This window comes from Ctenopharyngodon idella, chromosome 20, assembly GCF_019924925.1.
Source record: "Ctenopharyngodon idella isolate HZGC_01 chromosome 20, HZGC01, whole genome shotgun sequence".
NCBI classification, from domain to species: Eukaryota; Metazoa; Chordata; class Actinopteri; order Cypriniformes; family Xenocyprididae; genus Ctenopharyngodon; species Ctenopharyngodon idella.
Window position 1 is genome coordinate 16,431,926 of NC_067239.1, and position 14,873 is coordinate 16,446,798.

General features: G+C 39.2%; 1 protein-coding gene across 6 annotated transcripts in view; it reads right to left on the reverse strand.

Annotated features, from left to right (window-relative positions):
- bach2b (BTB and CNC homology 1, basic leucine zipper transcription factor 2b) overlaps positions 1–14,873 on the reverse strand; it is a 110,639-nt gene that overhangs the window by 9,554 nt on the left and 86,212 nt on the right. For 5 of the 6 annotated variants that reach the window (XM_051876103.1, XM_051876106.1, XM_051876104.1 and 2 more), the window contains one exon: positions 8,515–10,008. The exons of the other annotated variant lie outside the window; for it this stretch is intronic. In XM_051876103.1, the coding sequence (XP_051732063.1) occupies positions 8,515–10,008 (1,494 nt within the window). The remainder of the gene's footprint in view (positions 1–8,514; positions 10,009–14,873) is intronic. 6 annotated transcript variants of the gene reach the window in all.

The window sequence follows — 14,873 nt, forward strand, 5'->3', positions numbered from 1 at the left end:
TGCAAAGGGTTTTGAGGGAGACCTTCACACTGTGTCTTTGTACCTGCTGAACACTAAATACTGGTAACCTCGGTTTATTATATATGAAGATGTTAAAATGCTGAGTTTCTCTCAAGCACTCGAGCACTATCTGCAGAAAATATTTCTTATATATAGTCTATACATTATAGTTCAAAAGTTTGGGGTTGGCAAGATTTTTTAATGTTTTTGAAATAGCGCACCAAGGCTGCTTTTATTTGATAAAAGTACAGTAAACAGTAATATTTTGAAATTATATTATTACAATTTAAGTAACTGTTTAATATTTTAATATATTTTAAAATGTAATATATTTCTGTGATGGCAAAGCTGAATTTTTACTCCAGTCTTCAGTGTCAGATGATTCTTCAGAAATCATTCTAATTTTTTTTTTTTTTTTTTTTTTTATATTTTCAGTGTTGAAAACAATTGTGTTGCTTAATATTTCTGTGGATTTTTTTTTCTTTTTTTTCAGGATTCTTTGATGAATAGAAAGTTCAAAAGAACAGCTCGTTTGCAACATTTTAAATGTCTTTACTGTCACTGTTGATCCATTTAATGTAACTCTGCTGAATAAATGATCATTTATACCAAACACCACATGGTACATAATTTGACATACATCAGATGCACAATATATAGGTACCATATTGATAATCAGTTGAGTTTTTATCCTTGTATTGACCGATATTGGATTTTCAATTGTTTATGCTAATTTACCTTAGATTACCTTTGCCATCATCTAACACTCGCTCAGTTAATATTTAAAACACTAAAAATTTCATAATGTGATTTAATGTAATCTTTAGCAAGTCTCAAAATAAATATCAGTTTTCATACTGTACATCATATTGCCTAAATTTACGTGCAGTATTTAAAATGATTGATTTTAATTTTAGTGTTTTATTTAGACAAAATATAGACCCTTTTCACAGACTGTGATGACGCGTTTTAACGGTCATCAATATCGTAAATCCTGCAAAGTTTTTTATATTTTCATTTTTTAAAAAACGTATGTACATTTATAACAGTATACTTAGTATTATATTACCTTTGCATCAAATTACAAAAAACTACTCAACGCTGCTGTGAGGGTGTTTCTAATACAGCAGCTATAGGAGTGACGGTAAAAATGACATCTTTCTCTCTTCTGACTGCCGTTATCAATCGCTCTCTATTTTTTTCCTCTTTTTGAAAGTTGTGAAAACACTATTGTGGAGTTTTTCTTTTGCTATTTGAGCAAATGGAAACACAAAAAATATATTTAATGTATTCTCTCATTCACCGCTATAGAATTTTACCCAACTATGACGACTTCCGCTTCTGAGAAACCCAGAAATGTGAAAAGGGTCTATTACAGAATTTTAATATTGTCTATTTATCAGTTTTTGGCCATAACATGAAAATAATCACACTTAAACTAGTGTTGGTTAATGAATGAGGAAACCGTAGTGTAACCAGTATACTGGCTATAGTGCTGCCCTACTTAAGAACTCACATGGGCTTAGTGTGATTATGACCCCATAAACCTGAACCACAGCGGTGCTGCGACTCTTCCATGTGAAGTGGACCGCTCTGCTGGGAAGCCCACGGTGACTCTGGTTGGGACTGAGAGAAGATGAAAGTGTAGATCTGGCCCAGTCTGGCGCAGAGCAGCAGGGGGCCCGGAGCACTGGCAGGTCGGCCCGTTCTGTCTCCACGGCATCATTAATAAATGATGGACAGACCTTTTTCTACTCTCACAGCTCAGCCGACATGGAGAATCACTGTGTGTGAATTTGTGTTGTCTTAATGATACGTTTTTTTTTTTTTTTTTAAGCTAGACTACATGGAGAGAAATGTCTTTTTACACAGTCCAAGGAGATGCTTTTTCTCTATGACCTTCTCATGTGTCCTTCCCCTCTCTGGTATATTGGTTCGAGGTGTGTGTGTGTGGCAGTAGTGTAAGAGTGATATCTATATTTAGTGTCTTACCACCAGAACCAGTTTAGAAAGCCGGCAGAGATGACAGAACGTACACCAGTGGCGCTTATAAATTCAAACATGATCCCGATTCTGTCTCTCTCTCTTCTCTTGTCCCTTTACTCTTTCTATAGGTCATTATTCTTGAAATGGGTCTGGAGTGAAAAGTAGGACTCATCTGTTACTGGGAGCAAAGTGGCCCCACTCTTTTTGCTTACTTTCTCTTAGCATGGACATCTGCAGCAGGGAATTGTAGGAAGGCGACGGACAAAAGAGGTGACTGGAATGAGAGAGGCCAAATGCCTGAGGTCACGCACAGATATTTTAGCGATATTACTGGCACACCGTCTCTATGAGTGCCTAATTTCCTGTCTAATGTGAGTGAAAACTGTGCGGAAATGATTTAAATGTGCAAACAAGAAAGAAAAGTTAGTCGTTTGGTCAGTTAAATGCCTTTAGCAGTAATTAGATCATATGTTTGCTAAATATCATTACTGTCCTTCAGACATTCCCAGAAACGTTACTGTGCTGCTATCCATCTCTTCGTTTCACATGTCTCGGTAATGAGACGCCATGTGACACAGATAAGAAAACAGTCTGAAACAACCCCTAAGATATTCCTCTTTTTTTCTTCTTCCCTCCTTTCTTCTCTTGTTTTTCTTCTCTCAGCCCTGTTGCTATTACTGGAACTCTCCACAGGGGCTGAGTAATGGGGGAAAGCCATCCACATACACACACATGCATGCATCCCCCCTCTCAAAGACACAGGACAGACACACATGCACACACTCACTCTGTCTAATGGAGTGATGGGCCTGTCCGTGGTCACCATGGGGCTTCATCCCCATCAGGACCAAAGTGTCTGCTTGTGCGTGTATGTGTACGCCTAAGATAAATGGCCTGTATGAATGCCTGTCTAGGTCAGTGGTAAACTCCTAATGTAACACATCTGGAGTAAAAAGCACCATCCTGTAGGATGAGTTCTCTTTCTCTTAGACAGCAATGAGATTGAGAGTTTAATCTCCAGCTTCTCAAATGTTTCTTCTAAAAATCAGACTCTAATAATTCAGTTTCAAAGGAGAGTCTCAAACTGTGCTCGTATTTCCCAAGATACCAACATTTCTTATTCAACAATTAGACCAAATTATTTGAGCAATATCAACAATAATTTTATAAGTTATTTACATTTTTTGTATGTCAAAAACAGTATCATTTTGATTTAATTTTTCCTAGGAAACTGAAGGAGAAACATTTCATTATTACCAATGTTGAAAACAGTTGTGCTGCTTAATATTTCCGTGAAAACTGTAAACATTCGGGATTATTTGATGAATAGAAAGTTCAAAAGAACAGCATTTATTTAAAATGGAAATCTTTTGTAACATTATAAATGTCTTTACTGGCATTTTTGATCAACCCTAAATTTTCTCAACCTCAATAAAGGCAAAACTGAGATTACAGTTTTTGAACCTTCAGAAGCTGCTAGCTCCCTTTGCTTAAATTTTGGACATTTGTCTTCATGTGTGAAACCACTAATGAAGAATTTGGGCGTATTTTTTGATAATGCTTTCAAATTTGACAAACAGATTAATGCAGTAGTCAAAACCAATTTTTTTCATCTTTGAGTCCTATCTAAAGTAAAATCATTTCTTTCTTTTAAGGACTTTGAAAGGGTGATCCACGCATTTATTTCAACAAGGCTTCACTATTGTAATTCCCTTTACGTGGGTATTAACCAAGCATCTCTTAACCGTCTGCAGATGGTACAAAATGCTGCTGCTAGCCTCCTTACTGGTGTGCGTAAACGAGAGCACATTAGTCTGAAAACCCTACATTGGCTCCCAATTCGCTACAATATTGATTTTAAAGTTTTATTGTTGGTTTTTAAATCCTTTAAATGGATCAGCTCCTGTATATATCTCCGATTTATTATCCATTCACAGTCCTGAAGGTCTCTTAGGTCATCCAACCAGAGACTGTTAAACGTTCCTCGGGCTAGATTGAAATTGCGAGGAGACCGTGCTTTTGCCGTTGCTGCACCGAAACTTTGGAACAGCCTACCTGTTTCTATTAGAACTGCCTCTGCACTGCACGATTTTAAAACAAAATCTTTTTTCTTTGGCTTTTAATTGTAGCTGATCTGTGCTGTGTCTGGTCTGTTTTGTTTTGAAATTTACATTGTACATGGTGCTAAATGTTGATGATACTTGATATAATGTACAGCACCTTGGTCAACAATTGTTGTTTTTAATGGTGCTATATAAATGAAGATGAGTTGAGTTGAATTTAAAGGTGCATTAAGTGATTTCTAAGAAACGCTGTTGAAAGTGGATCGGACCGAGCACCACAACACACTTGTAGCCAATCAGCAGTAGGGGGCGTATACACTCATGATGGGGGAGGAGAGAGGGAGATTTGAAGAAAGACTGTAGAAAGAGAGATGGCTGAAAGACATTACAAAAGAGAAAAGGTCAGAAGAATATCACTGGAAAAAGTGTCATTGGCTGGAGCTGGCGTGCTTCTGGCAACTAACAACTAACAAAATAACAACTGATATGTCTATCGCTAAATTAATCAAAACTGAGAAAAGTCTGAACACTGTAAAAAAAATAATTCTAGACTTTGATAATGTACTCTTAAAAAGCGTAGAATAAATAATCATTATTCCAACATAACCGCAAATTACACTCTATTTATGACATCAGTCTAGACATCCATTCATTAAATAGAGACGTGTGATATCCGCATCCACTTCTACAAACAAACAGTGAGCTTTCATAATACTTCAAGCTTTCACCTTGAGCACATTTCAATCGTGCGGTTTTACAGCTCACCAATGCGACGTCTGACGAATAATTTGTAGACCACAATCGGCTCATATTGAGAGAGCGGCTTGGCTTTTAAAGACGGAATGAGAGGAACAGAAATGGTTCTGACTTCACTCCTCACTTCCTGCAACACAGGCGGCTTCACTAAAGGGTTAATGCTTCTTGCACCATGATTTTCAAGAATGAAAATGAAGAACTGAGAGTGAGATTTTCGTCTGTGGGCTCTTCTGATCACACCCACTCACTTCGAGATCAATACTTCACCCAGTGTAACCGAATGACTATAGTGTAAAGAAAATGGTAGAGAAATCTTCTCAAAGATCTCAAGATATGATAACTGTTCTCGGTAGGGCATTGTTATTTTACTTCAGGACCTTTCTTTGCACCCAACTACTGAAATTCTCTCTGGTCAGTCTATAGTGAAATCTTCAGGTAACTGTCAGAGTGAGTTCCCCTTAAACGCGCTAAGACTTCAGTCCTCCAGTATCTTCCCAAGGTGTCAAGACGGTTTCAAAAAGTATGTATTATTGTGTGTGAAACAAGCTTGAAGTAAGGACAAATCAAATGATATGGGAATCTTCCTGTTTGAATAGATGCTAGTCACAGAGGGTATGACTCATGAAACCTGGTTTGACTCTAGTATCTAGACTGACCTAGAAGGACTACAGTAGTGCTATGATTAGCCTACAGTTTAACAACTTCCTTCCTCCTCTGAATTCATTGTTTCGAGCAGCAGTCTGAAGCTATTTTTGAGACTGTGTTTCTCTCTTTGTGTGCTGCTCCTCTCTCTTTCACTCTCATGCTTTCTCTTACCTGTCATTTGCTGTGCAAACACAGAAAAGACTGAGTCTCTTCTTTGACAATTCTGTGTGTTTTTTTTATTGCATTTCACTAGGAGAGAGAGAGAAAGATGGGAGTTTCTTCAACTACAAGCATGATTTTGATTAAAACACATATTTCAAGCATTTTCTTTTTGCTATAGACTACCATTCAAAAGTTTGGGGTCAGTAAGATTTTTTTTTTTTTTTAAAGAAATTAATACTTTTATTAAACAAGGATGCATTCAATTGATCAAAACTGACAGTAAAGACATTTATAATGTTACAAAATATTTCTGTTTCAAATAAATGCTGTTCTTTTGAACTTTCTGTTCATAAAAGAATCTAGAAAAAAAAAAATGGTTTTCACAAAAATATTAAGCAGCACAACTGTTTTCAACATTGATATAATAATAATAAATGTTTCTTGAGCACCAAATCAGCATATTAGAATAATGTCTGAAGGATCATGTGACACTAAAGACGGGAGTAATGATGCAATAAATTTTAAGTTTAAATTAAAATTAAAATTTTAAAATATAATAAAATAGAAAACATATTAAATTGTAATAATATTTCACAATATTAGTGTTTTTACTTTATTTTTGATCAAAACATTTTTATACTTGGGTAAAAAAAAACCTAGACCCAGGTCTAAGTGCCCATTCTTGGAAAAAAATGTACCGCATATGAAAAGCATATATGAAAGCATTTGCTCTCGAGATGAAGTTTCTGAATGGAAGGAGGGAGATTTTGAGTCCTTTTCTCAGACTTCCGTCAGCTCAGCTTCACAGAAATCGTTAGGTGTAGATGAGAAAATGAACGAGACTGAGAATGCAACCGAAAAGAAGACTGAAAGCTGGAGTGAAATACTAGAGTGACATGAAAGCTTTCAACTTCAGCAGCTATCTGAGTCTTGACCCTCATTTTGAACATCTGGAGATACAATTCCAACCCCACTGTACTTTAAATGAATCCATTTAGTGAAGTCAGGAATCCTTAAGTGATTTTGTGTCTGTTTCTTAATCAAAACTGGAAGGAAAAGTGAACTAGTAGAAATACAAAGCTCTAGTGAAAAGTCAAATGAAGAGTCAGATGCACTGTAAGTGTGTGGGAAGGGCGAATACTTTGAGATGCAACAAATACACATTAGCAGCTGGTTTGTCTAGCAGGTCAGGTGCAGTGTGTCTCAAGTCTTTTACAAACAAAAAGAAAACAATGCACAAAATCCTGAAAACTGGCCAATTCATTCCTGAGTGCTCTGTGTTACCATGGCAACAAACCAGTTTCTCCATCATGGCCCCCACATGCATTTCTAAAGGTCTCATACCCAGTCTCTAAACATGAACATCTCTACTTCTCCTTAATACTTTTTTACTCTTTCAAAATATACAGCATCCCAAGTGAAACTCGACTCGCATTCAAATCAGACAACATGCTCTAAGCAAACTTCACACATTTTGTTTATCCATTCTTTCTCTTCATTCTAAATCTCTACATTTAAACTTAATTTTTTTTTAATCAATGTCTCATCTTTCAGTGTTAGATTACAACTATCACTAACAGATGCTTACTTACTGTTTTTTTTCCCCTCTGGTATTTAGATTAATAAAAAGTGCTTTCTGCAGCCAGATTTCTGCACCCAGCATCTACCAGATGTTTGACTAATCAATCACACCTTTGACAAAATATAGCATAACGTTTGTGACCCTGCCACACACTATTAAAGGGCACTTTCTTTAGATTAAGCATCATGTGCTTTGAGCTTAGGAAGCACTGGGGCTTGATGTGTGCACATGTGCTCTGGCTCTCTGTAACATGTTCTGAGGATGAGGCTGTGAATCATAGCTTGGTATTAACCAATCACAGCACAGAGCAGACCCATACCCCCTTATTAGTAATATGGTATGTGAGTGACATATAAATGAACTTTCATATTCAGCATTACTGTTTTGTCTATGTAGGGCTATATTGCTGACCTATTCTTAACTGCCCTATTTTGCCCTGTTTTACTTTAATCTTCACTGCTCCATTTTGTTGCACTTGTTGCTGCCATCTGAAGAGAAAAACACTGAGAAAAATGTTTTTTGATTGAATTTTGATTTGAATGGTTTTAAAGGGATGGTTCTTTCAAAAACAACAATTCTGTCATCATGTACTCACCTTCATGTCATTCTAATCCTGTATGACTTTCTTCTGTGAAACATTTTTCATCTGGTTTGAACATACACTGAAAGTCATTGGTGTCCAAAAACAACACTTTCATTATATGGGAAAAACAACACTTTCATTATATGGGGAAAACATGTTTAAGAGTAACATGTTTTGGGTTTTGAACAACAAGAAGGCGAGTAAATGATGACAGAATTGTAGCTTTTAGGTAAACTATGCTTTAACACTTTCTCAGAATCTGGGCATAGATAAACAACACTTCTGTTACAGAACAGATCATAGTCTAAGAGACCAGATTTCAGTCATAGCTCAGTTTCGACCAAGCATGTAGTTACTGTGCTTTCTCTTTACACAATAGCAATCTAGACTTGATTGTCAAATCGAGTTTGCTCCTCTCCGCTGTTTACTACTATATTAGTCTTCCCCAGACAACACACAAAAGGTCAGAGTAATTTCATTGCAGTTATTCCTGTTCATGTCAGCCCAGACATGGAAATGATTACAGTGTTCATTGGCCCATTAGCAGTCAGCAGCTTTATTCAATGAATCAGTGAATAGGGATCAAAGGGAAGGGAAAGTCTCTAATAGCATGAGGGCTGCGCGCACTAATTGGTTCCTGCATGAATAAACGCTAGGGTATGAGATGCATAGTATGCTTACGGAGGGAAATGTTGGACAACAGGTAAACACATAAGAGAGAAATCGGTAAGACTCACCTCAGGGCCTTGCTCTCGAGCGTGACATGATTCACTGTCCCCCTCCGAAAAGGACCCTGACTCATCACTGGAATTGGTTCCATACGACTGCTCACACTTTATCTTGGGCCGCACTCGTGCAAAGAGCGTATCTGTCCCACTGCCTGCCTCCTGCGAGTCGGCGGTGGGACACCGTGTTACATTGGGGCAAGGCGAGGATGAAAACTCAAACTGTGGAAGGCTGCAGGGGGACCCACCGCTCCCGTCCTCAGCGTAAGAATACGACGAACAGGAACTGGAGGTCCGGGTGCGGGTCTCTGAAGGGGGCGATCGCGAGCATACCTTAATTGGCACTGGGCAGCTGGTATTAGGCCTTTGGCGGCAAAGTAGGGGCGGGTCACTGGCTGTGGTACTGGGGGAGTAGGTCTGGGAGCTGGGGAGGGACTGGCTGGCGCCAGCCCACAATCCCTTTGGCATGTGTTCTGAGAGCTCCTTCTCCAATGAGTTCCCACTGGGATGGGAGTGGGTGGGCGTACCCAGTCGGTCACAGGCCCCTGAGGAGAAAATGACACTGCGGCGATCCAGCTCCCCCTCTTGCTTACACACACCATCGCATGAAGCCGACTTCAACGAAAGCCCAGGTGGGAAACCATCAGTGTCTTTGGGGAACGCCACAGGCATGCCAAGCTCATTGCCAAGCGAAGGCCTGTAGTCTTTTTTGTGGTCTCCCTGAGTGGTTCCTTTATCCTGGGCATTGACGAGTCTGTTAGCGAAAAGCTGTTGGGGTGTGCTAGGCAGGTCCTTCTTGAAGAGAGTTCTTAGGCAGGTGGGTGACTTGCTGCTGCCTTTTGGTTGGTCCACTGCAATGGAACCATCCAGCTCCATCTCAGCCACACCGTCCTTTTCACCTCCGTCCTGCTCGTCCCCTGACAGGCAAAGCGAGATGGACTCTTCCTCGCTGCGTGGCTCCTGCTTGATTTGCATCACTGCTGGCCTGCTCATCTCCTTGAATGTGCTTGGAAAACCTGAGGTACTGGTGTGTGAAGAGGCGTCGTTATTGTGCTTGTTGCATGCCCACTGGTACTTCCTGTACTTAGGGCATCGTGGCAGGTCTGAGGTGCCGTGTCGCTCAAAGTCCATCCGCCCATCAGCGAAATCTTCTGTTGCCGCCAGCCGCTCATGGTCCGGTCGCCGCAAGGAGTTCACGGTCTCTGCGCAACGGCGAGAGCGTGGAGAACCGGACAGGGTCACTGCAGTTGTCGTTGTCGTCAGCAACTCAGGTTGCATGCTTTCATCCTCTGAGTGATTGCTCTCAGGCGCCATCTTGCGACACAGGAGCAGGCCGTCCTCCTCGCTGCGCAGTTGGGCTTCCAGGAAGCGAAAGCAGGAGTCCTCCAGGTTGTGCATGCGCAGGAATTCGGCACAGCGGATGACCTCCTGGATGTTTTCTCTGCTGAGCAGCAGCTTAGCCGTATAGGCAAACTGTAACAATGGAGCGAATCCCTGGGCACTGACCTGCGGACACACACACAGAAAAAACAGGGGAAATTGCCAATGTTACCATCAGCACTGCTATTGTTCAAGGCACTTGGAGTGTGCTGAGAGAACTAGACAGCTCAAATGACCGTCAACAAACACTGTAAAGTGCCAGTTAATCTTTTATCAGGTCAGCACTGAACGTTCTATACAGCGGGAAATAAAAAGTGAAAAGGTGGAGTCTGTCAGTAAGGACAAGAGACCAGCCTCATTTATGTAACAAAGAGATCTGACATTCCACTCCCTGCCCAAGTCAGTCCTCTAGGTTCAGCTTGGCCCCCTGTTTGTTGCAAGTGGTATTGTAGCAACAGGCAGAAGCATGCAGGTTTGTAAACATAATGTCACGTCTATCCCTCAGGTGAGGCACCTTAAAGCCTAATGGGCTCTTACGGCTTATCCCTACTACAGCTATCCTGAGCCTGCTGAGAGAGAGAGTGAGAAAGAGAGAGGCAGACAGAGAGAGACAGACAGACAGATATGGAAGCTTTCCATTTGACCTAATGCTAGATAATTAGGTAAATGCCTGAGCCTGCAAAAGCTTGGCTGACCCATTGTGGTCTTTACGCTGTTAGCACGAATGAATAAGTGAATTTAGACAAGGAAAAAATAATAACCCAGGTTCACAGCTTTTCTTTTCACAGGTGTGAAGCATCTATAACCTAGGCTCTATTTGAATGGAATGCTAATTAATAAATTAAATTAAGCAAACTATCAAATTTATCAGTATTTGCAGAGAAAAGCCTTTAAATTAAGATAATTTAAGACTTATTATCATGGCAGCTGAGTAAACACTTTCATAAAATGTAGCTTTAGACACCAAAACAACTATTAAAATTTCGAGACCCCTGGATTTTTTTCTTTCTCTGACAGTGAGTCAGTCTCTGCCTGTGCTATGCTGGAGTCAAAACATCATGGTCAGACATCGATGTAGGTTTTCTTCATTCTCAGACACATTACAATGGCTGGACTTTGATCTGGGCCAGCATTGTTCAGTCCACAAAACGCTCTCTCTTCTCCCTCTATTACGTAAAGTGCTCAACAGCACAAGTGAACTTGTGCTCATAGATGAGAGGGAATGAGATCAACACTTTATGTTCAATGAATGAGGACAAGACAATGTTTACTATGAGTTTGTTTCTTTTCTTGATAGGGACAAACAGCTAACTATTCATAGATTTTATCATCAGATTTTTCTTGTGGTTAGAAGGGAGTGCAGCTCATTTCTTTCCTACTATAAAACCAGAACCATAGAATTTGTTTTGTAGATTTTTCCATTTGGAAAAAACATGGGGATTCTATTTACAGTCAGGGCAAAGGCATGGAGGGAAAACCCAAGTCTGAGGTTAAATGAGCCTTTTCTGTTACAATGAGTCAAAGCACAGCTGATTGCTATAGTGTGGGGAATGTGAAACTAATCAGACACACACAACATACACACTCTTACACTGAGTGAAACACTCCTGATAATGCTAACTGACATCTTCATTATAGCAAAATCAAAAACAAAAGTGCACATTCCAAGAATTCTTCAGTATCGTTTCAAGCCTTCTTTCCTGTACAACCTTTTGAGGAAATGTAATAGTTTAGTTAAGTCTTAAAAATAACATTTGAAGGTTAACTGTATTAATCATCAACTATATCTGAATATATTCAGAAGGAAATACCAGTGTATGAAAAGCAGAACAAGCAAAATATTGGGCTTTGGTTCTGTTTTGAAACTTTAATCTTACGGGTTAGTTCACCCAAAAATGTAAGACCTTCATTCATCTTCGGAACACAAATTAAGATATTTTTGATGAAATCCAAGAGGTATATGACTTGCCCATAGACAGCAATTTAACCACCACTTTCAAGGTCCAGAAAGGTACTAAAGACATCATAAAATAGTCCATGTGACTGCAGTGGTTCAACCTTAATGTTATGAAGTGACAAGAATACTTTTTGTGCGCAAAAACAAAACAAAAATAATGACTTTATACAACAAATTTTTCTCTGTCAGCCTCGTATACGCAGTTGTGTTATTAGAGCCCGAGCACCGATGGTGTGAGGACCCTTTTGTAATTTTTGTTTTGTTTTTGCTCACAAAGTATCGTTGCTTCATAAAATTAAGGTTGAACCATTGCAGTCACATGAACTATTTTAACAATGTCTTTACTACTTTTCCGGGCCTTGAATGTGGTAATTACGTTGATTTCTATGGGGGATTAAAAAAAAAAAAAAAACTCTCGGATTTCATGAAAAATATCTTAATTTGTGTTCCGAAGATGAACGAAGGTCTTACGGGTTTGGAAAGACATGAGGGTGGGTAATTAATGACAGAAATTTCATTTTTGGGTGAACCCTTTAAATGTAAATTTGAAATAAAGACAAAATAAGAAATATTTTCTCTGCTCTAAAATAACATATCATTTACAGTTAATGGGACATTCTCTCAAAATAAACCCATACAGGGTGAGCAGAATCTTCCTGAAGGGATTTATTTTGTGATAATGATCAGCTGACTGTACATTATCCTCCTTATTACATGGCTATGGCTAAGTCCAAATGATTTTTCTATGTGAGAAGAAAAGAAAGACACCACAGAATGATGCAAAAGACATGAAACAAGCACAGTATGGAGACTGGTTGCCAGGGAAAACAGTAAACTGTTTGGTTGTCATTATACAAAAACATTTGACTGTGAAATGCTGTGATTGACCAAGCATTCCAGTGTAATGATGTATGATAATCTTCAAATGTATAGACTTCCATTCTACAAAGAGCAGAATGAAGAACATATCAAATCTTAAGAAAAGATTAGAATGAATAATCTCCTTCAGAGATGTCATACTTATCCAATCATACACAAACAAAGGATTCTATTGCATCCACAAACATGCACACAAACAAAACTGATGACTACTGACTCTGAGTCATCCGGGGCTGTCTGTGTCCAGTAGACGCATTATAGTACAGAGAGAGAGACAGAGAGAAGAGAGGCTCATCTGCCCGCTGGCAACACAACAGCGCCAATCAGTCACTGCTGAGAGGAAGCTGCTGACTCGTAATCTTTGTGGGGGATGGTGTGTGCTAGTGTGTGTATTGTATGTGTGTGTACAGTGTATGGGTGTGGGGGAGGATCGAATGTAGAGTGTGCATGTGTGTGAATGGGATGATCATGTCTCTTTGATAGGAAGTGTGTCCACTTTTGCTGGAGATTTACATTGTGAACATTGCGGTTATTTAATGCAATTCATCCATTATTTTCCATTACGTCTCTGATTTAAGCTTCAGTAGCAAAAATGACATTAGAGTTTGATTAATTACCAAGAATCAATTCAAACTGTCAATTGCTGTAGTTGTATTGGTGCATTTAAATGAAACCGATTCAGTATTCTTCCTAGTGTTAATTTAGAGAGAAACAGTATGGAAAACATGCTTTGATTTTTGCTGTTTTAGTTACATTTTAAATGTCCTTGGCTAAAAAATACATAGATAATTAGAAACTATATAGGTCATCATCAAAAAGCTGAAAAATATCTGCATTTGAGCTACACTGCCAAGCTCTGGTGCTCTTTGATGGGCTCAGATCCAATTGGACCTTCCAGGTTGTGGTTGAAGGTGGAGAGAGACAGTGATGTTGGGGGGTGTGAAGGTATGGAGAGGCTATGGCTGACAAACAGCTCTCTCTGCTGGGGAAAAATGTGCTGAAATGTGTTTTTCAGCTGACATCAGCAGACAGTCACAGGCAGCATCGGCTGCGCCATCTGTGACTGCTACTACAAGTGTCTCTATGACACACACCATCAGCCTGATGGAAAGAGAGATGAGGTGTGTGGACAAAAAGAAAGAAGAAAGGCAATGGGAATGAGAGAATGAAGAGCATGGAGAGATTGAAATGTGAAAACAAAGAAGAAATAAAAAGGTGGAGGGGTTAGAATTAAAATGGATGGGGGATGGGTGATATGGTCTGGAACAAAGGCTAAAAGGTATTACACCTATAAAAATAAAAAAATCATTATTTACTTACCCTCATGTCACCATAAAAGTATATAAAAATAGACTGAAAAGATGTTTATTCACTGACAAGTGAGCTGTTAATCGTTGAGACTGGATCGAGTCAGTGAGTTGAACTTAAACTAGCTCAGTTCGAATTATAAACAAATCATTCAGATAGGTTTGTGAATTGAAATGACTTAATTTAAAAGATTCGACTAAAAATATTTTGTTCACAAATCTGACATGAGGTTGAGTAAATGATGACGCAACTATCATTTTTGAGTGAACTATCACTTTAACTGTGTAGCACTACGAATACAAACAACAAAAGAGAAGATAAAATGTTGCTCACAGAAGAGGAAAAATAAAGCACAATTGCAGCTCATTAGGGGACAGACTTTGACATATGAGCCTCTGGACCTGTTAACAACATTTATTATGTGGGAAACAGACAAAGGAGCAAATTTATCTCCACGACAGATCTGGGACATTTATGCTAATTCCGACTACAGACTATTCTCCCTCACTGGGCCTCAAAAGGGTCATATTGTTACAAAGCAGGAAATTACATGAATTGTACATCATACATCCTGACTATTCGGGAAATGCGCCAAGCGATTCCATCCATAAAAAGGTCGCGGAATGCTATAAACCCCTCACACCTGCCCTCTCGTTCATTCATTCCCTCTCTCTTTGATCTTCTGCCTTTCCCCTCTCAGTAGCGGAGACGGCTAATTTATGTAAATTCGCTCCGGCAAATTCCTGCATGTCATGAATGTTAATGAGGCAAAGATCCGCATGACAATGTAGCGAATACTTTACAGGGTGTCTGAAAAATACAAAACCTCTACTGAAGACGGAGGCCT